Source organism: Pelodiscus sinensis, chromosome 4 (assembly GCF_049634645.1).
Source record: "Pelodiscus sinensis isolate JC-2024 chromosome 4, ASM4963464v1, whole genome shotgun sequence".
In the NCBI taxonomy this organism is placed as follows: Eukaryota; Metazoa; Chordata; order Testudines; family Trionychidae; genus Pelodiscus; species Pelodiscus sinensis.
Genome location: NC_134714.1, coordinates 51,495,249 through 51,515,476, shown reverse-complemented (window position 1 = coordinate 51,515,476; position 20,228 = coordinate 51,495,249). Strand labels below are relative to the sequence as shown.

Genomic DNA, 20,228 nt, shown 5'->3' with positions numbered 1-20,228 from the left:
TTGGGGGGAGTGTCTTTCTCTGCCCGCTGAAATGTTCTTGGAGGTCTGTGTTATCTTATCTTCCTATTGATGCAGGTATTTAGATGGGGGGTTTATCTTGTGTTTCTGACATTCACAATACCCAGTAAGTAAAGGGAACCCGGAACAGCTAGTTTCCCTCATGCCACCTCTGAATCCTGCTGCTCTGTTAAAAGAGAACAGTAAGCCCAAAGACTAAGCAACTTTTTATAGCCCACACAATTTAGTAGCCATGCTCACAAATGCACACTTGGGATGTAAGTGTGTAGCTGTTTACACGATTAAATGATAAGCCTGGGCTTATCCGTTAATCTTAACAAGTAAACGCTGCCCCCTTGCTGCCTCTGTATCATAGGCAGCAAGGGGGGAGGTGGGACCCAGTGCCATGGGGAGCTGGCTTTTAAGCTCTCTGGATTTGCCAGATCTGTGGAGCCTCCGCACCGCCTCCCCTCCTCCCCCTCTCTCCCCCTGGTATCCCACAGTGGCAGCAGCATGGGAGGGTAAGAGGGAGTCAGTGTCAACTTAAAAGCCAGCTCCTCATGAGCACCGCAGATAGAGAGGAAGCGGTGTGGGGAATGGGAGGCAAGCAGAAGCTGGTACACAAGAGAAGCGGCTTTCAAGCCGGCTCCCCATGCATATCGGCTTCTATGGAACCACCTGCTCCCATGCTGCTGCCTCTTTATCAGAGGCAGCAGAGGTAGGCAGGCGAGAACTGGTGATTGTGGGATTTCTGACTTAAAAGCCAGCTCACTGTGAGCACCGACTCTTGCCTCCTCCCCCACCCCACCCCTAGTATGTAAACGTGTAACTACTAAAATTTCATCAGTTACACGTTTACACAATTACTACTAGTTAACATTCCTAATGCACACCCAATAAGCCCAAACATCACTCTGACTCAAACATACAGTTTAGGTTTCAATGTGAAATAATGGAAGCAGCTGCAACCATAATAGAGTTCTTTTTGTTTAGATTATTGACAGATTCAGTACTAGTAGGTAGATATGGATAGATGAGTGACTATTATTATTATGCAAAAGCAACCAGGAGTCCTGTGACACCTTATAGACTAACACATGTATTGGAGCATAAGCTTTCGTGGGCAAAGACCCACTTCGTCAGATGCATGTAGTGGAATTTTCAAGAGGCAGGATTAACCTCATTATCTCTAGCCTTATTCTGGCCTGCATATTTATACCTTGTCGCTTTTGCAGATTCAGACTAACACGGCTACCCCTCTGATAATTATCACCACAATCATGAAGTTAGATAAGCAACATGGCTACGTCTACATTGGCCCCTTCTCCGGAAGAGGCATGTTAATTTCCAACTTCAGAATAGGGAAATTCGCGGGGGATTTAAATATCCCCCGCGGGATTTAAATAAACATGGCCGCCGCTTTTTTTCCGGCTTGGGGAAAAGCCGGAACAAAGCGTCTAGACTGGCGCGATCCTCCGGAATAAAGCCCTTTTCCGGAGGATCTCTTATTCTTACACTTTGAAGTAGGAATAAGAGATCCTCCGGAAAAGGGCTTTATTCCGGAGGATCGCGCCAGTCTAGATGCTTTTTTCCAGCTTTTCCGCAAGCCGGAAAAAAAGTGGCGGCCATGTTTATTTAAATCCCCCGCGGATTTCCCTGTTCTGAAGCTGGAAATTAACATGCCTCTTCCGGAGAAGGGGCCAATGTAGACGTAGCCCATATGTATGCATAGGTGTCTATTTAGACGGCATTTGTTGCAGGAATGGAACCATAGTGATTAAAATATTAAGAAAATGAGCCATAAAAATGGGCTTTGAGAATGAATTGTATCTATAAAAAATTGGAAGGAAACTTATTCAAGCGTTATGGATACTGAGGCCAGTTGAGGTGAAATTAGGTGAAAATAGAAGTATAAACTTACAAAATCTGTTCTGTAACTCCAGGACACATGGTTCTCATAAATTAATTCTTCACAGCTTTCCTTAATTGTACTTTAATTTCTGAAAGAATATCTAGTTATATAGTATAATTTCTGCAAATCTGTAATGTAATTTACATGAAAAATATACAAAAATATGAAGATGTTTTAATACAATCAGTCTGGTCCCTATAACAAATGCCTATTTTTTTAAAAAGCATAATATGTTCTTAAGAGAGAATTAGAAATAACATCTTCCATGTAGACTACAGTCTGTTTATAACATGGCACACTGAAGATAAAAATATTATAACAGCTATTTAGATGAAAACAAAAGTAAATAAGATGGTAACACAGGAAAAAATGTTCCTTTGTTCCAGTAATGTGTGATGGATAGAGAATATTGGCTAGTGAATGATTAATGCCAAGTTACAATTATTTTAGAATTCTTGTTTAAAACACTTGAAACTAATTCTTTGGAAAGTATTTGAATAAGAAATTGATTGTTTTGTGTTGTGTTTTTGGTTCACAGCAAAGATGTGATTGTTTTTGAACAAAACAGAGTATATTTATCTTTGTAAATGTCAGATAGAGTCCTAGAAAGCGAGGAATAGGGAAATTTGCTAATGAAGTGGATTGGTCTGTTCCATTAGGATCACCAGGAAAAATGGAGTTTCAGAAAAAGGCTCAAGGGTTTGCTTGATTTTTGTTTTTCAGCAGAGATCCCTGTAGTTAATAGTTAACTTTGGTCAGTTTTCCTCTGTAAACTATTTTTGTGTATGTTGTAAAAGAGAGACTGATTTAAAAAAGTTTTTTGTTTTCCTTTGTAGTACATGTCAGTTTCTTCTTGCAGCAAGTATGTGAAGAACTTGCAGAGGCAAACAGCTTAGAATTACTTCAAGATCTCTATTCCAAACAGGCACAAAAATAAATGACAGAAGAGAAATTGAAAAAAGAAGGAACTCAGAGTTAGCAAATGCGGGCTTTACAAATGGAATAGGAAGGAAATGCAGAGACTAGAAGATGAAGTAGAAAGGGAAAGAGAAAGATGTGCTATGGTGGTGGAGTTAGAGAAATGCTGATTTTTTTTTTTTATTTCCCATACAGAATAAAAAGCCAGATCACAAGATTAATTCTTCTTGTTCACATGTTACCTTTTCCAGTATAATTAAAACTACTCTTTCCAAAAGTCATTAATCTTCTTTTAACATGCAAGGCTACAATCATTCTCTGTGTCCCGGTCTCTGTTCAGGTATTTTATACCAAGTGGAACAGCTTTACCATGAAAGACTGACACGCCCAACCTAGACTGCCCTTTAGCCTAGTTGTCAGGGCATTCACTAGACTATGGGAGGCTCAAGTTCATGGCCTTGCTCGAATAACTCTTTATTTAGCTACCGTGGAACAACTTTAACAGGAGAGATTGAGGCACCTGCATCATACTGCCACAATGATAAGGGCACTATACTTCAGTATGGGAAACCCAAATCCCTTCTCCACATCAGGTGGAGAAGGAAATTGAACCCACTTGAAAACGCTAATGCTGCTTTTATTGAAAGTTATAATAGAGGTTGTGGTTCCCTTCATTTCCTTCGCTTTTATGGCTTTTACTTTTAGGTCAAACAAAAGGTGTTGATGAACTCCAAAGGATTTTTATTGACTTTTGATTCACTGGAATATTTTGGAATTTTTTATTTCGTTTAGAGGTGAATGTAAAACAGACATTCCTTGACAAAGGGTCCCATTGTTTGTAAACAACTGTCACCTCAGACTTGTAAAAACAAACATGTATTTTGCAGGATATTTATCCATAATGGATATCATCTGAGGTGCTATAGAAAGCTTGTAATTTGTCAAAACTCATAATCCTTGAAGGATGTATGTAAGGATAATATTTAAGGGATAACATGTTGATACTGAAAGTATGCTTTACAGAATAAGGGCTTGTCTACACTTAAAAATCAGCTGTGCTACTGTAGCACTTCAGAGAAGATATTACCTACCCCAGTGGAGGGCTTCTCCTGTTGGTGTAAGTAATTCACCTCACTGAAATGCCATACCTAGGTCACATTGACGTAGTGCTGCCTACCTCCAGAGGTAGGTAAGTTTAACTGTGGTGTTCAGGAGAGCTGTGTAGCTTACCAACCTAACTTCTGAGTGTGGACCAGGCCTTAGAGTACGTGCCTTAGAAGTGACAGAACTTGGGGATGGCCCATCCAAGCGAGCAATTTGTTATTCCTTCTTAATAAGCCACTGAGGGTAGTGCAAGGCTCAGTTTGACTAGCTTTGCCTCTTCCAGAACTATGAATGAAAAACCATCAGAGGAACCAACAAATAATTGAAACACATTAGAATCAAAACAAAGAAACCAGCCAGGTTTGCAATAAACTAAATTTTAGGGTGGGAAATCTATGGCTTTATAAAGGAAAGATCATTACTGATAAATGTTGGCCCAGGATTATGTTTTATGATTTGTATTGTAATCCTAGGTTTCTACCACTGTCTCATTTTTAGTTAAATCTTTATTCTTAAGTCTATTTTTGTTTTATCATAAGTTCTGTGTGGTTAGCGGAGTGGTTGTTTAAAGTAAAACTGGTAAACTGGGTCACACTGGTGGATCTGAGATTGGGGGCAGTAAATCTGGGATTTCTTAGAGTGGCCTGTTTCAAGGACTGGATGTCACAGGGGAATGATTTAAAGGGACTTTCAGATTGGGATGCACCTGTTAATATTCAAGGCAAAGTTAGGGCTGGCATAGCCCAGAGGTGAGTGCTAGAGTGGCTAAAAAGTTAGTTCTGTTGAGAAGTTGGCATGCAACAGCCATAAGAAAAACTCCTTCTTTCCAAAAGCAGGGCATGATAAGGTGACTTAAAGACATAGGCACTCAAGAACTGTGGCAGTGAACTCAATTTTTTTTCAGATTTGCCAACAAATTGAAAGTTGTTTGCACAGCTGTATTTTCAAAGCATCAAATGTTCATAGTGAATTATTCCAAAATAAGTCTGCTAACTTTCCAAAAGTATTCAAAGACATTACTTCTCATTGAAGACAAAACAGCAAAACAAAATTAAAATATGTATAAAAGGATATTTAACTTTTAAAAGTTAACACTAGTATCTCAAACTTGTTCTAAACAAAAATTAAAATTAACTTTCTTTTTTTTCTAGTTATTTTTCTAAGTTAGTGTTTGATGACTGAGTCTTTATCCTGGTATTTTAATGTTCAACTGTGACACGAAAACTTACTGACTAAATTACCAGTTACATCATTTTTAAATACTAATCATGGTTTCTTTAACATATACAGGGGGAAAGATTATTTGTAATTGCTGGTGAAGTACCACATTTCTTTGAATTACATCATGCTAACTGAGTCCATCCAATTTATGGTATAGCTGTAATTTTAATGTAAAAAGTTTGTGCAAGTACCTTTATATAAATCAGATTAATAAAATACAGGCATTCAAAGGGCAGATGCCTGGAACTGCACACACATGTGCATAGTTTTATAATTTGAATCTAGTCATTTTGACTGAATTGTCCTCATTGTGCCTGACTAGTAGCTATTGAGACTAAGGTCTCTGAATAGAATAGGTGAGATGTGAGCAGCAGCAAGCATTCATTTTCACACTGGCAGGCCATTATAGCTCAACAGTGTTCTGACAAGACTTTTAAGGTATGACAAGGCAGTTCATTCTCCATGCCCATTTTGATCGTGAACTTTCTGTAGGGAGTGAGTGTGCTCATGTGCTACCGACATTGTCTACTTCCACCTCATCAAACAGGGACAAGCCATTCAGACATCATAGTCACTGCAGAGATGCCATACGAGCAAGGGAATGGAGAATGAGTTACAAGAGGCTTTGTGGGAAAATGCCAGCCGTGTCCTCTGAATGAGATCTGTAGTTTGGGGGCTAGAATCTCTCCTGTTTCCATACCGACTATTCAAACAGAATAAACTGTTGAAAATATTGTGTGTAACCCTAGAATTTTCCTCCCAGTGATCACATCTGGGCCCGTCTTGTGGGGCTTTTTGCAGCATGGAAAAACTAATGGGTCACAACTCACAGTTTGAGAATTGCTGTACTAGAATAAATAGTAAAATAAAATATTTGCTCACTGGAGTAGATTTTTAAAGTATAATCTTTCTTTAAAGAAAAAAAATTATACACACACCTAGAGATTTTCACAGAGGCTTTGAAATGTCTGTTTCATTTTGAAGATCTATCTCAGGAGTTCAAAATAAATAATACGCAAAGGTCTTCTAGTTATGTAGGTTAATGGTAAAAATACTTTTGATTATCAATGTTGATAGAAATTGTGAATGTTTAATTAAGATTACCCTTTTCTAGGATTTCCACTTGAACAGAGTTAATCTAGAAGAATCCTCGGGAATGGAAAATTCTCCAGCAGGGGCTAGACCAAAGAAAAAGAATAAAAAATCATATGACTTAACTCCAGCTGATAAATTTTGGCAAAAGCATAAAGGCAGGTGAGCTGAACAATTCCAGATATTATATGTAAATGAATCTGTTTCTACTGAATAATTACCCTTAACATACTAATATTTTTTCCATGTCTTTGAAGAAGTGTGATAGAGCATTTGTGCAAATGGGAGTTGTAAGCCACAGTACTCTACGCAAAGAAGTCTGTGTATTTTCATAAAATTAGGTATGTCTGGTATAGTTCAATCTATGTAAATAGTGTAAAGAAATTAATCTAATTTTAAGGGATTCACTAGCAATTTTTCTCAGTTTAAGGATGTTTGACAGCTACTTTGAATCTTCAAGTATAAAGTATACATGTGACAAATTTGCTTGCAAATTTAGTACATACATTTTATTTAATTGTAAAGTCCCCGTTAGCCTACTTTCTTATGTATCTGTGGAATAAGATTTCATTTATGAACAAACTTTAAATGTGCTCTCAATTAAAGGAAAAAATAAGATTGGATAAGAATGGAGTTCTTCAGTAATATGGAAAATACTAAATTAAACATAATCACTCTTACTTTCTGTGATTGACAAACAGAGCAGTAGAGTGCTTTTGACATGCTAAGAAAGAATTCTTTGTGACCAAATTATAAAAGAATGGAAATTGAAAGCCAAGTTGTCTGCAGCCAGCTCTAGAGGAACAAACTCTGTTATATTATATATTCTGGTCATATTAAAGATTATTAGATTTAAGGAAAGATGTCCTCTGATTCATTTGGATATTCCAGAACTTTACTAACACCGAGCAATCCTGTGGCACCTTAGAATCTAACTAAGATGCCACACGACAGCTCGTTGTTTTTAAAGTTACAGACTAACACGATTATACTTCTGAGACCCAATACTTTATTGTTTATGAAAAGGAAATTCCTTAGGATTGGAATCTTCACAGCTAATAGATTTAATTCCTACAGATGTAGTGCATGGAGATAAAATAGTTGAAGAATTGCTTTATATTAGTCTTTACCTATTGCAGTAGCTTTACTTTTAAGATTTTGTGGAAATATATTGAATCTATATAACAATTTGAAAAAACTGATGTTTGTGGATCTGGTATGCTAGTCATTTTATTTCTTTGTAATCATAAAGAAATAGAGGACTTCGGGGGGATATTTTTTGCTATATACAGAGTATGCATTTGTGGTGCCATCACTACATATTATTTTTATAAGTGGATTTAATAAAGCACATAAAAAGTAATGAATATTTGTACTGAAAGCTTAATCATATATTTGATTACTTTGGCATATTAATTATTTTCTGTGTATTTGAGGTTTCATTATTATAGTAGTGTGTTGGTGCTTCATAAACATTTCCAAAAGGCATTTTGACAGTTATTTTGAGCATACAAGCCAAATGGCTCAACTGCTTAAATTTGACTGTTTAACAGAACCTGATATATAATATTGCTTTAGTCCTTTCCCAGAGGTAGCAGAATCTGTTCAGCAAGAGCTAGAATCTTACAGAGCCCAAGAAGATGAAGTCAAGAGGCTTAAAAGTATTATGGTAAGGTTTGTTTAACATACATATTTTTTGTTTAACTTTATATAAAGTATGAGAATACTCATGGAAGGCTTTGCTTCATGCTTTGAAATCATCTGCACCAACAAATGTTCTTCCACGAGTGATGGTCCCAATATGGATTGGGGTTAGATGCTCACCATCTGCGAAGCCAGAACTGTTCGTAGTAGTGTTTGTTGACCAGCACATGCATTGGCTGTGTGACACATTTGAAATTGTAAGAGGTTGTGCAGGTCGATGTGACTCCAGTTCTCTTACCACTGCTTGGCCAGGCGGAACCCCTCTTCCTCAGTGCTCTTAGCTTGCTAAAAGAGCTGCTTCTGTCTGTTGCACCATTTTTCTTTATTTTAGTAGTTGTCTGTTCATTTGGTTGATTACTTTCTATTGCAGTTCTCCACTGCTTGGGGAATATGGCCTAGCAAGCTGGGTTTAAATACTGCACTTCATGCCCACACTCCTCCTCTGTGAGCACTAAGTAATGTTGTCTTTATTACCTTGGCGAGGCTCACATTACTTACTGTGCTCCATCTGCCAATCATTCCTGCTACACACACTGGAGGCCAGAGAATTTCATCTCTGAAAACACCCCATAGAAGAGGTGATGCTCCCATCTGTGCTACCAGGTTTGAGATCCACAGATTCACTGGAATGGCATTCAGTGCCAGTGATGAGAACGTCTCTGGAACCTTCCCACCCAGCACTGATACACTCATTTGAAGCCCACCATGTGCACAAAAAGCACTCCCATCATCACCTGGCAGCATTAATTCCTTTCTCCTGTGGATGGTTTCTCCATTGTCACTCACCCCACTACCTATGTTTCCTTTGTGGTTTTCTCGGTACCTTTCCCACCATCCAGAAGCCTACTCTTCCTTGGGTTCTTAAGCTCATTCTCTTAGCCCTCACCAAACTGCCATTTGATCCACTCACAACCTGCTCTCTTGTGCATCTTTCTGTGAAGGCAGTATTTTTGGTGGCCATCAACTCTTCTAGACAAGTTAGTGAACTAGTAACCAGAATGGTGGACCACCCTTTTACAGTCTTTCACAAGGACAAGATCTTCCTACATCTCCATCCCAAAATCACCTCCATTATATTTACCTTCCTATCTTTTACCCTAAACCAACTGCCTCCCCCAGGAATGTGCTTTTCACACCATAGATGTTTGTTGGGCATTGGCCTCTCACCTCCTGGACACCCATCACTTTTGGACATCTCCTTGGGGTTTTTTTCCCCTATTGCAGAATGTTGCCCTTTCATCACACTGCTTCTCCAAATGAATTTCTGGTTGCATCACAGATTGCTATATGCTCTCCTGTACTCCATGCAGACTCATGCTGCTACATCCACCTTTCTGTCCCATGGCAGGACATCTGGCAGTGACCACATGAGCCTCGGTCCACACCTTTTCCAAACATTATGCCATTGCCCCCACCACATCAGTGGATGCTGAGTGGGCCACCATGTTCTCTGCACGTCTTCCAAGCTCTTGTGCACACCTCCTATCTGAGTCTTGCTTGCTACTCTCTGATGTTTGGAATCCACATAGGGATCATCACTTGAAGGAAAGAGGAGGTTACTTATTCTAACTCAGTGGTTCTCAAACTGGTTCTTGGACCACTAATGGTCCACTGCTGCCTTCCAGATGGTCCGCAGCTCAAGCTCAGTCCCCCCCTTTTCCAACCTCCCTCCATCTCCCCACAGCCAGAGAGCCCATACTGCTGCTCCACCTGTGCAGACATTCTGCACCCTGCCTGGCTGGAGTGCCAACACTGGCTTCCTCTGAGGGGGGAAGCCCCAAGTCCCCCCTCCACATCTGGCTCGTGGGGAAGAAGTGGACCTAGAAGTGGCTCCACATGCTGCCACTCCCCCGCCCCTGCCTGGGGAAACAGCAACTCGCAGACTGGAGGCTTTCCCTACTGCTCCCATAGGCCAGAGTTGTGACTCATCGAAGCAGTGGAAGGCTGGGCCTGGGACACAATGCCTGGGAACAGTACGGGGCACAAAAGCAAGTGCTCCCACCCTGTACCTTTACCGGCCACCCGTTGAGATCCTGCACCCTCAGCCTGCTCCTGCACTCTCCCTTTTGTCCATAAACCCTTATCCTTCAACCCCCAGCCTGCTCCTGCGGCCTCTCCTCTTCTCTCCCCCCCGTCAGTCACCCTTCTCCTAGCCTGATTGTGCACCCTCCCTTCTGGCCAGACACCCTACCCCCACCCTGCTCTTGAATCCTCCCTCCTGGCCACACACTGCACCTTCACTTGCTCTTGCCTCCTGCCCGCTGGTCAGACACACTACTTCCAAACTGCTCCTGTACCCTATCTCCCATTCAGACCTTGCTCCCTCACCCCCACCTTCTGCCCAGATCCTGCATCCCCATCCCACTCACTGGCAGCCCTGTCTTGCACACTGAACCCCTCATTTTATACCCACCCCAGAGCCTAGTTGGGCATCCACAAAATTAACTAACCTCAGAACGCCGGAAGAGTAAATCCAGCCCATGGGAAGCCCTGAACCTCTGTCCTCCCTATCCCTCCCATTCACCCCATGGACCTGGAGTGCCAGAGTGAGGTCTCAGTTGGGGGCCATATCAATGAGGATGGGGGGAGGGGGCTTGGAGGGGGGTTTTGTTTTCACTTGTATGCTCCCCAACTAATTTTTCTGTAGGTCAGTGGCCTCTACAAAAATGGTTCTTCATCCTTACCATAAATAGAACATTGAAACCTTTTGTGTTGGACAAAAATGAATATTTTATTTTATTTAAAATGAAGTTCGATAAACTAACATGAGAAACTTAAAGCACATAATCTGTTTTATAACTTAAATTAATATATCCTTTCTTCTTAGTTAAATTAAACTGTTCTCCCTAGCTGCAGCACTAGCAAAATGGCTTGGGCATAATTATGTAATTAATGGCAAGTTTCCATTAGCAACTGGTGGTCCACAGAAAGATTTGCATTCGGCCAGGTAGGCCACAGGCCAAAAAGTTTGAGAACCACTGCGCTAACTGAAAGTTCTTTGAGGTGTATGGTCCCTATCTGGATTCCAGTGCTTCCCTTCTTCCCCTTTGCTCTGAGCTCTTCTACTGCCTGATAAGAGGGAACTGAAGCAACACTGACCCATGCAACTTCTTAAAGCTTCAGATACACCATGCATTACGCATGCGCAGGTCAGTGGACCCTACTGTGAACAATTCCAGCTCCAGCACATGGCAAAAATGTGCACCCATGCTTGGAACCCACCTAGGAACCACAAATCCCAAAGAGTTTCCAATTCTAGTAGGTCACTTCCTTCTTTTTAGCTCATGCCATGTCTTGCTAGCTGGACTGACACATTCTTAGAAGGGAAGCACTTTGCATATAAAATGATGATAGGGCAAAAGATGCCATGGAGTTGGGGGAAAATAAACATTTTAACATACAGCTAGATAAGATATACTTTAAAACCAGGTTTTAAGAACATTTAAATTAATAAATGATAATGCACGTGGAAGATTTCAGGCCATTGTGAAATTTCACTTTATTCTCTTAAATGAATACACTGTTGTAAATAATAAACATGATTGTGTGCCTAAATTTATTGTGATAACATTGCAGCATTTCCTAATGAGTCTCAGAAGAGTGGGTTAATAAAGGTAGGCAGTGACTCAGAGTTATGGAACGTCTATTGTAAATAATCAGTTATAAACACTGTGAGGTCAGTGCTTTTAAAGAAACTTAAATAATTATTTGAAAAAAAATTGTAATATGGGGTAAACAGGATCATATGTTAAGAGCCCCTCCAAAAATGCATAGCACTTTTACTCTTTATCTGGTTTGAAAACAAACATGTTGAAAATAGCCCTTCCTAAATTCATTCAAAAGGTGGTGACAGACTTTGGCCTTGATCCAAACACTTCGTTAATTTTCTTACTGTAGCACCATATCCAACTCAGTGAGAGAGTTCTCTGTTAGCTTCATGTGAAATTCTTTGAATTATTATCTAAAATGGATTATGGCCTTTAGGAAGCCCACCTTCCTTTTTATTTCAAATGACATCTGAACAATATGGTATTTCTAACTCCTAAACATTTTACTTAATAATTATAAATTAAAATGTTTTGGCCAATAATTTATTTGTGGATGTGCCCAATAGCATTATTATTCTGAAGACACTGGCAGTGTGAGAAAATAGAGAAGAAATAAATTAACCATATTTATAAATATGGTTTTCTGTCTAGAATATACATGGTTATACGTTTATGAAATTCTTTCTACAGGGAATTGAAGGGGAGGATGAAGGAGCAATAAGTATGCTTTCTGATAATACAGCTAAGCTAACTTCAGCTGTTAGGTAAGTAATTTATAAAGCACTAGTAGTGTAGGTAAAATAGCTTTCCATTAGTTAGTTTTCTGCTGTTCTGATTTTAATATCTCCTGATGATTTTACCAACTTTCAAAATACCTTTCACAATGTTATGCAAAAATGTTTGTGTTTATTGCTCAGTATGGCAGAACCTCAAAAATTAAACTTAGGAGAAAATTGTTCTTCTTTCAGTGATTATCTGCAAGGATTCCACTTCCAGAGCCCATGCAGTCCATTTGTTTGAGATTGGATCCTTTTGGCTAGTAGAATCCATTGGAACTAAGATATCATCACATGCCATGCCCCTACCCAAGGATTAAAAGGGTAGAGTGGGCCCAACTACCTCTAAGTTCCTTAGCTTCCTTTTTATCACCTATGGGCTTGATACTGAACAACACACTTTACTCTGCACGCTGTTCATCTAGTTGTTAAGCTAGTTTATCATACTTGAATAGTTAGTGTAATTAACAGTTGTTGTAGTTTTAACAACTATTGGCAAAATAATAAGATTAATCACTAGGAATTCCATTTAAGTATGAAGTTACCCCCAGTAACAGGTACTTAGATGCTTAGGGAGACCCAAGAGTTTTGAGGGAACTCAAATATGAAATTGCAAAAATATTAAATTTCACAAGGTCCCTCACCAAAGGCTTTTAAACAGAGCAAGCAGTCAGGGGATAAGAGGGAATCCTGTCAAGGATTAGTGACTGATTTAAAGATAAGGAAAAAAATGGACAGGAATAATGGGCTAGTTTTCGGAATGTAGACAGGCAAATAGTGCAGTTCCCTATGGATCTGTACTGGGATCGTTGCTGTTCAACATATTCATAAGAGATCTGGAAAAAAGGTAAACAGTGAAGTAGCAAAGTTTGCAGACAGGGCAAAAGTACGCAAGATAGTTAAGTCCAAAGCTGACACAAAGAGTTACAAAGGAATCTCACAAAATTGCTAAGTGGGCAATAAAATGGCAGATGAAATTGAATGTTGACAAATGCAAAGTAAATGTAATACCAATTATGCATATACAATTATGGGACCTACTAGAAGATTTATCCAATTTTGCTCAGGTTCTTAACCTCAAATGAGTTTTGTTTTTCTTCATTTAAATCATTGCTCTGGGGTGGGGCTAGAGAAGAGAGGTTCAGTATGCAAGCTGCCTTGGGGAGAGAGGACAACTCCAGCCCTCTCTCATCACAGCAGCCTGGAATTAGGTAAGAAGCACCTGTCCATGACCCTGTCAACTTGAGAGAGCACAGCCATGGAAGGGGAGTGGGGAGGGGAGGAGGTACAACAGGATATAGAATTCCTCATTGAAAATTCCTGAGGGATATCTGCCTGAACAGTATGCTTCTCTGCACTTTTCAGCTCTCTCCCAGATTTTGATCCACTACAAGCTTTTTTAATTTTATATACCAGCAGTCTGGTTCCATAATGATTTATGTGGAGCCAGTCCCTCCTGTTTAGGCTACTTCTTCCTCAAAAGATTCCGCAATTCTTAATAAAGCTAACTCCCTCCTTGTCGCACCATCATCTCTCCCATGCATTGAGATTTTGCAGTCCAGCCTGTCTTATTGGCCCTGCTTGTGGAAATGAAAGCAATTCAGAAAATGCTGCTGTGGTGGTCCTGAACTTTGATGTCTTACCTAGCACCCTAACTATGGTATCTAGTACCTCTCTCCTATCTTTCCCAAGTCATTGATAGTGACATGCAGCAGTCACCTGTTCCTGCCCAGTGCTACCTATATGGCTGTCTCAGTGTCTCATGAGATCCGCTATTTTTGCATCTAGCTGGCAATTCATTGTGCGGTTCTCATGGTCAACATAAACCCAACTAATTGTGATTCTAGTAATCAGATCTCCCCTACTGTTGCCTGTCTCTTCTTAATAAGTAGAGACCCTTCCCCCAGAGGGATATCTTCGGTGCCAGAGGATATCATTACATCTAGAATATGGATCTCAGCTATGGGATTGTTTCCTTCTGCTCTAGCTTAATGGTCTCCTGCCCCAAGACTTTTCTTTTCCGTAAGAGAATAGGGATTGTTGAACTGGAAGTGGGACCACTGTACTTTGTCTTTTCTGGGTATCCCACTGTCTCATTGCTCCTCCAGTTCTGCCATTCTGGGATCATGAGCTTGTATTCTGTGTGCTTTGAACTGCTTGCACTGCACATATACATTCATCACTTGCCTCCAAGACAGGTATTCATACATGTTGCACTCAGCACGATAAATTGGGGCTTCTGCTCTGCTGCTGATATACTTACAGTGTTTGAGAGAGGAAGGGAATTCTTGTGCCTTTTTTTAATGTAGCCTTTTAGGGTATGTATGTTAGGTGAGGGGGGCAGGGTTTTTGTTTCTTCTGTAAGTTAGGTTTTGGGGGGATTCAGTGCTTTTCTGATTGTTATTCCTTGATCTTGTCTCTTAGAAGCCAAACTTTTCCTTATGTTGACATCTCACTCAATTGCTTCTGCTCTCTCATGTGCTCTCAGTTCAAGAATGGGCTCCTGTGGAGACCTAAATTTATGCTTGCAGTGAGGCTACATACTCTTCCCACTTCCTATTGATAATTAGATCCTGATCTCTACTGGCTATCTCTTTAATTAAGTGATTATTCAGATTCCAGTACCTGGCACCTTCAACATGTCTGTGAATCACCAGTACAGTGTTTCTAATCAGTCCTTCTTGAATTGTATACACCAGAACTAGATACAGAACTAGCAGTGCCAAATATAGAGGTGATATGATCTCTTTAGTTCTACTTGAGATAATCCTGGTTATGCATCCAAGGATCATTTTAGCCCTTTTTGTCATACGTTCATGTTCATGTTAGGCTGATTATCTTGCCCCCAAAAATCCCCTTTTTCAGAGTAACCTAATTTCCTGGACTAGTGTTCCCCCATCTTGTTAGTATGATCTACTAAGGAACATTCTTTATTCCTAGATGTATACAGTACATTTATATTTAGCTGTATTACTTTCCTGTACCATATAATACATTAGTTGATTTCTATCACTAAACAACAGCTATTTAAATTACCCACATTTAATATATTGTAAATGTTTCTGTGAGAAGTGATTATCTCTTTCCCCTCTCTGGATATTCACATCGCCATACCAAATGCTTTGAATGACCCACTTCTATCCTGACTTGATTAGCTTCATTAAAACAAATAACTACTTCCTTATATATAACTCCAGTTCTTTAACTTCTATTCTAATTCATTTGATGAAGTGGGTTTTATGCACAAAAGCCCTAATAAATCTGTTAGGTCAAGGTGCCACAGGATTCTTTGATATAAGAGAACCTTAACTCTTGTATTTCCTGACTCCTTTGTTTTTCAGTTTGTAATCTTCACCATAGTATAACTTATACATTTATTATAATGAATATGGAATTCTACTAGAATATGCAACTCAACAGGCTTATATTTAATTTTTTCAGTTCTCTTCCCGAATTACTTGAAAAGAAAAGGCTCATTGATCTTCATACAAATGTTGCAACTGCTGTTTTGGAGCATATAAAGGTACCACCACTTATAAAATATAGAACTCCTTTATAAGTCATCTTATCTCTGTTAAACCATTATATGATTTACTTTACATAAAACAGGAGAGAAACATCAGAATGACATGTCTTTTAAAAATAATACCTTGGAAAGAGTTGCATGTTGTATGACATTGTTTGGTCTTGAAAGATGTAACAGTGAGAGGAACTTTAATTTCAATGTGTTTGCACAAATGGGTAAAATAAATGTATTATGGCAATCTTGAGTCAGAATTGCTCACGGATTTAGTTCATTTATCTGTGATGGGTAAGTTCTAGGGTTGAAATGTTAATGTGGGAAGAAGCATGTACAAATGATACAGCCGGTCCCTGACTTACAAATGGATCGACATATGGCCAACCACACTTACGACCTGCCTCCCATTAAGCATGGCCCCGACTTACGAACGGCAATCCACACTTACAAACAGCTCGGTACCATTGAAATGAATGGGGTCCAACTTACGAACACATCAAGTTACGACCAAGTGCTCGGAACATAACTCGTTCGTAAGTCAGGGATTGGCTGTATTTTAAAGCATGTGTTTGCTATGCTTTAGTTAGCCCCTAAGATTAGGTCATTAATTAATTAATTAATTTTCTCAAAAAAATTTATATTATGTGTTTTATCCAAAAGTGCTGATATGAAAGAAGTTCATAACTATATCATAAACTGACCTATAGAGAGGTGGTGATAAAAGTGGTTAAGGTGTGGACCAATGCTTCAGGAGACTGGTTTTAGTCCTGTTTCTGCCATAGACGAGTTGACTGAATCACTTGGTTCCTGATCCTATGACATCTGCCTGGGCCAATTGAAGTCAGTAAGGTACCATGTTTCTTAGGCACTTCAGAAAATGTTATCCCATACACTTACCTGCCTCACAAGGGGTAAAGTGATTTGAGGCTTGCTTCTACAGGCTGTCCTTGCTATAAGTCCAAAGTACGTTCCAAAAAACTTTTTAGGGATTTGCTACAGGTTGAAACTCTCTTAACTGGGATTCTCTGGTCCGGCAACATCCATGGTCTGTCATGGATGGTACAGGACCAGAGTCCTGGTGGATGGCCAGTGGCAAGCATCCCTGTGGGGCAGGCAGGGCAGTGGGCAGCTGACAGTGGGGACACCCAATATGTGGCAGTGGGGCTGCCCAGTGGGGCTGGGAGCTGTGGTGCATGGCTGCCCTGCGGGTCCCAGAGCTCCAACACAGCGCATACAGCTGCCCAGCAGGTCCCAGAATTCCAGTGCAGTGCGTGCAGCTGCTCAGTAGGTCCCAGAACTCCAATATGGCATGTGTGGCCACACAGTGGGTCCCAGAGCCATTGCAGCAATGGCTGTCCAGTGGGGCTGGCAAGACGTGGGGAGTTGGCCAAACCAGGGGTCCAGAAATGACCTCTCCTGGTCTGTCAAAATCCCTCATCCATGACCGGTCAGATCCTGAGGGTGACTGACCAGGGAGGTCCAGTATCTACTAAAAAATTCAATGCCTTAGCCAAGGTCACACAAGGTCATAATGCCCACTATATTAAATCCCTACAGAAAGAAATTCAAGACTGCCTTATAAAGAATCCACAATCTCTTGATCTACACTAGGAATTTAGGTCAAACTTAGCTGCATTAGGTTGATTTTTTTTTAAACACCGCATCTACACCACCAAGCCTGATCTGCCAACTTCAAGGGTTGTTAAAGTCAATTTCAGTAACCCTGCTTTTCATGAGGAGTAACAGTAAATTCAACCTTACGTGGTCAACTTTAGAGTAGTGCAGATGCAGTGCTGTGAAAGTCAATGTTTTTGGCCTCTGGGAGGTGTCCCACAGTGCCCCAGTGTGACTGCTCTGGTTAGCACTTTCAACTCTGTTGCTCCCCAGGTGCATAGGAAAAGGCTTAGGAAAATCTGAATTTAATTTCCTATTTCGCCAACATAGCAGCACACTTGACTATGAATGTCCAGGGTCGCAAACGAGCTCCAGCGTGGGGTGTGCAAGAGATCCTGGACCTCACTGCTATGTGGGGAGAAGTATCTGTTCAAGCAGCACTATGAAACAGCAAAAGAAATGCTGATATCTATGCCAAGATTGCACAGGGCATGGCAGAGAAAAGATGCACCAGGGACACCCACCAGTGCAGCATAAACATAAAGGAGCTCAGGGAGGCATGCCAGAAGACAAAGGAGGCAAATTGACGGTCTGTGTCAGTACTGCAAACATGCTGCTTCCATGAGGAGCTGGATGAGATTCTAGGGGAGACCCCTGCAGTGTCCCCAGTCAATCTACGGATTTCTCCCAAGAGACTCCTCAGATAACAACGGATTTATAGCGAAACAACTTAAAGTGAGGAATTTTTTTTCCTGCAGCTTACTTTCATTTGCGCAAATTGATATGGGGGAGGTTGCGACACTTAAGAGCGGGGAATGGGAGGGCTTATAATGCATCAGTTATAACACAAGTGTCAACAACTTCAGTGCAAAACATATGTATACCGGGGGGATTTATTGTGGTGACTCCCTGTACTAACATTGAGTGAAAGTTGATATTCAAGTTATATTAAATATCATATCTATAAATGAATTAGTTATTGCTAGGTTGATTTTTTTTTTTAATGTTTCTTTGAATTTGGTTCAACTAACCAGGTGACCTATATTATGTTTTCTTGCAAAAACTGGCATGGAGTCTTAAATGCCAGCTTTCATACTCAATAATTGAAAAGCAGTACAGTAGTGCTATAGAAAATGATAGTTTGCAACGTTGACTTTTCATATGATCGTCTTGTTAAAAACTTCCTTTTTATTGGAAGGATAATTGAAAAGGTGGTGGCAAGCCAGTTCCAACGGCATTTTACATCTTCTGTTTCTCTGGAAATCAACCAGCTTTCAGAGAGGGATGTAGAATGGAAATAACATTAGTCTGTTGATTCTCCCCTCATGGCAATGGACAGAAGTCACATGTTTTTGCTAATTCTGTGTTATGTGCTATTGACTTGTGTAATTTCTTCGAAGTAGAAGGACTTACCATAGGATGGTCCCTCTCTCTCCTGTTGGTAAGCTCCCAGAGAATGATGATAGATGACTTATTTTCTTCTTAAAGGGTTCTCAGGTATGAGGTTTCAAGAATCTCAAGTTTTTTACTGCCTTCTTTTGTATGCACAGCTGCTGGAGATATTCATGAAATAATATCATGACATGCAATATCATCAATCTGCTGATGAAACTTCTTTCTGTGTGTCCTTTTTGTTAGATCCAGATGGAGCCGTTTCCTTGCTCTCCAAATAACTGGCAGTGATAAATGTCTGTGTTAAGTTTAAATATCTTAAACCTAATCAAAATAAGATGCAGGAGACAGAATTTGTTTCATCTTTAATCTACTATAAATATTTATTTAATGAAAATCAGTTTGAAAACTCCTCTGAATAATTATACAGTCCGAAATGTATAGCTCACATTTTCTTTGCTAGTATACTTCATGAGTTTAATTTTTATGATATTTAGTGTTCATGATTATGATGTCCAGTTACAGCTGCTTTCCCCATTGCCTTGGATCATTTTCTAAAACACACCAAGAGGAAACCAGAAATTAATCACCTGCTCTGATGTCTTGGCAGTTTTCTGGAGCATCTGAGTATTTAGTGTAAAGTTGGAAAGAATGCATCAGTTCTTCACAGAGTAGACTGGCAAATATTTATTGCTGAAGCTCTGAACAAATGAAGACTTGTTTTGCTTTCGTTATTTTTTCATTTTAGAGGCTGGAGACTTAAGGAAGATAGCCTGACGTTAATAACATTAAGAATAAAATGTTCATTCTGAATAATAGAAAGTATTAAATTGCCATTTGAAAACTCTCAGCCCTTATCAAAGAAGATACTTTATTAATTAATTGTGTTAATATGAGGTCATATCTTGGTATCTATTTTTACATGTTAATTTCAATGGGGAAGTTTGTATATAGATTGATAGTAAGGCTCCAGAGAAAATGGCAGAAGATGGTGCAGCCTGCCCTTCTCTCTGTAGTGATGGGACTGAGTCAAACACTTCCATTTTAAAAATACACAGCATAGCTCAGAAGATATTTTCAATTTTCAAAATGCTGGTTGTATGGTTTCCTATTCATTCTTAACATGTGATATTTTCTTTAATGACATGATCACAAAACATACAGTTTTATCCATGGGACACTAGCATTGCTCAGTGCAAGTGGTGGGTGCCTGTTTTTCCCTAAGAAAGGATAACCAGAATTTGTCCTAATGATTATATAAAGACTTGGTGTTGGAATAGTGAGAAACACCTTTTCCAGATGAAGCCAAACAACATTATTTCCAAGTCTTGTGCCTGAATATTAATGAAGTCTTGATATACGGTCAGGTGACATAATTTTCTTAATGCTAGCCTTCATGATTTATATGGAAGACTACGGGAATTCATGTT

At 39.8% G+C, this 20,228-nt stretch overlaps 1 protein-coding gene across 2 annotated transcripts in view; it reads left to right on the top strand.

The window, feature by feature from the left end:
• The window catches only part of SCFD1 (sec1 family domain containing 1), a 105,430-nt gene that overhangs the window by 28,537 nt on the left and 56,665 nt on the right, over positions 1-20,228 (top strand). For both annotated transcript variants that reach the window (XM_075926991.1, XM_075926990.1), the window contains exons 11-14: positions 6,267-6,406; positions 7,823-7,913; positions 12,187-12,260; positions 15,714-15,795. In XM_075926991.1, the coding sequence (XP_075783106.1) occupies positions 6,267-6,406; positions 7,823-7,913; positions 12,187-12,260; positions 15,714-15,795 (387 nt within the window). The remainder of the gene's footprint in view (positions 1-6,266; positions 6,407-7,822; positions 7,914-12,186; positions 12,261-15,713; positions 15,796-20,228) is intronic.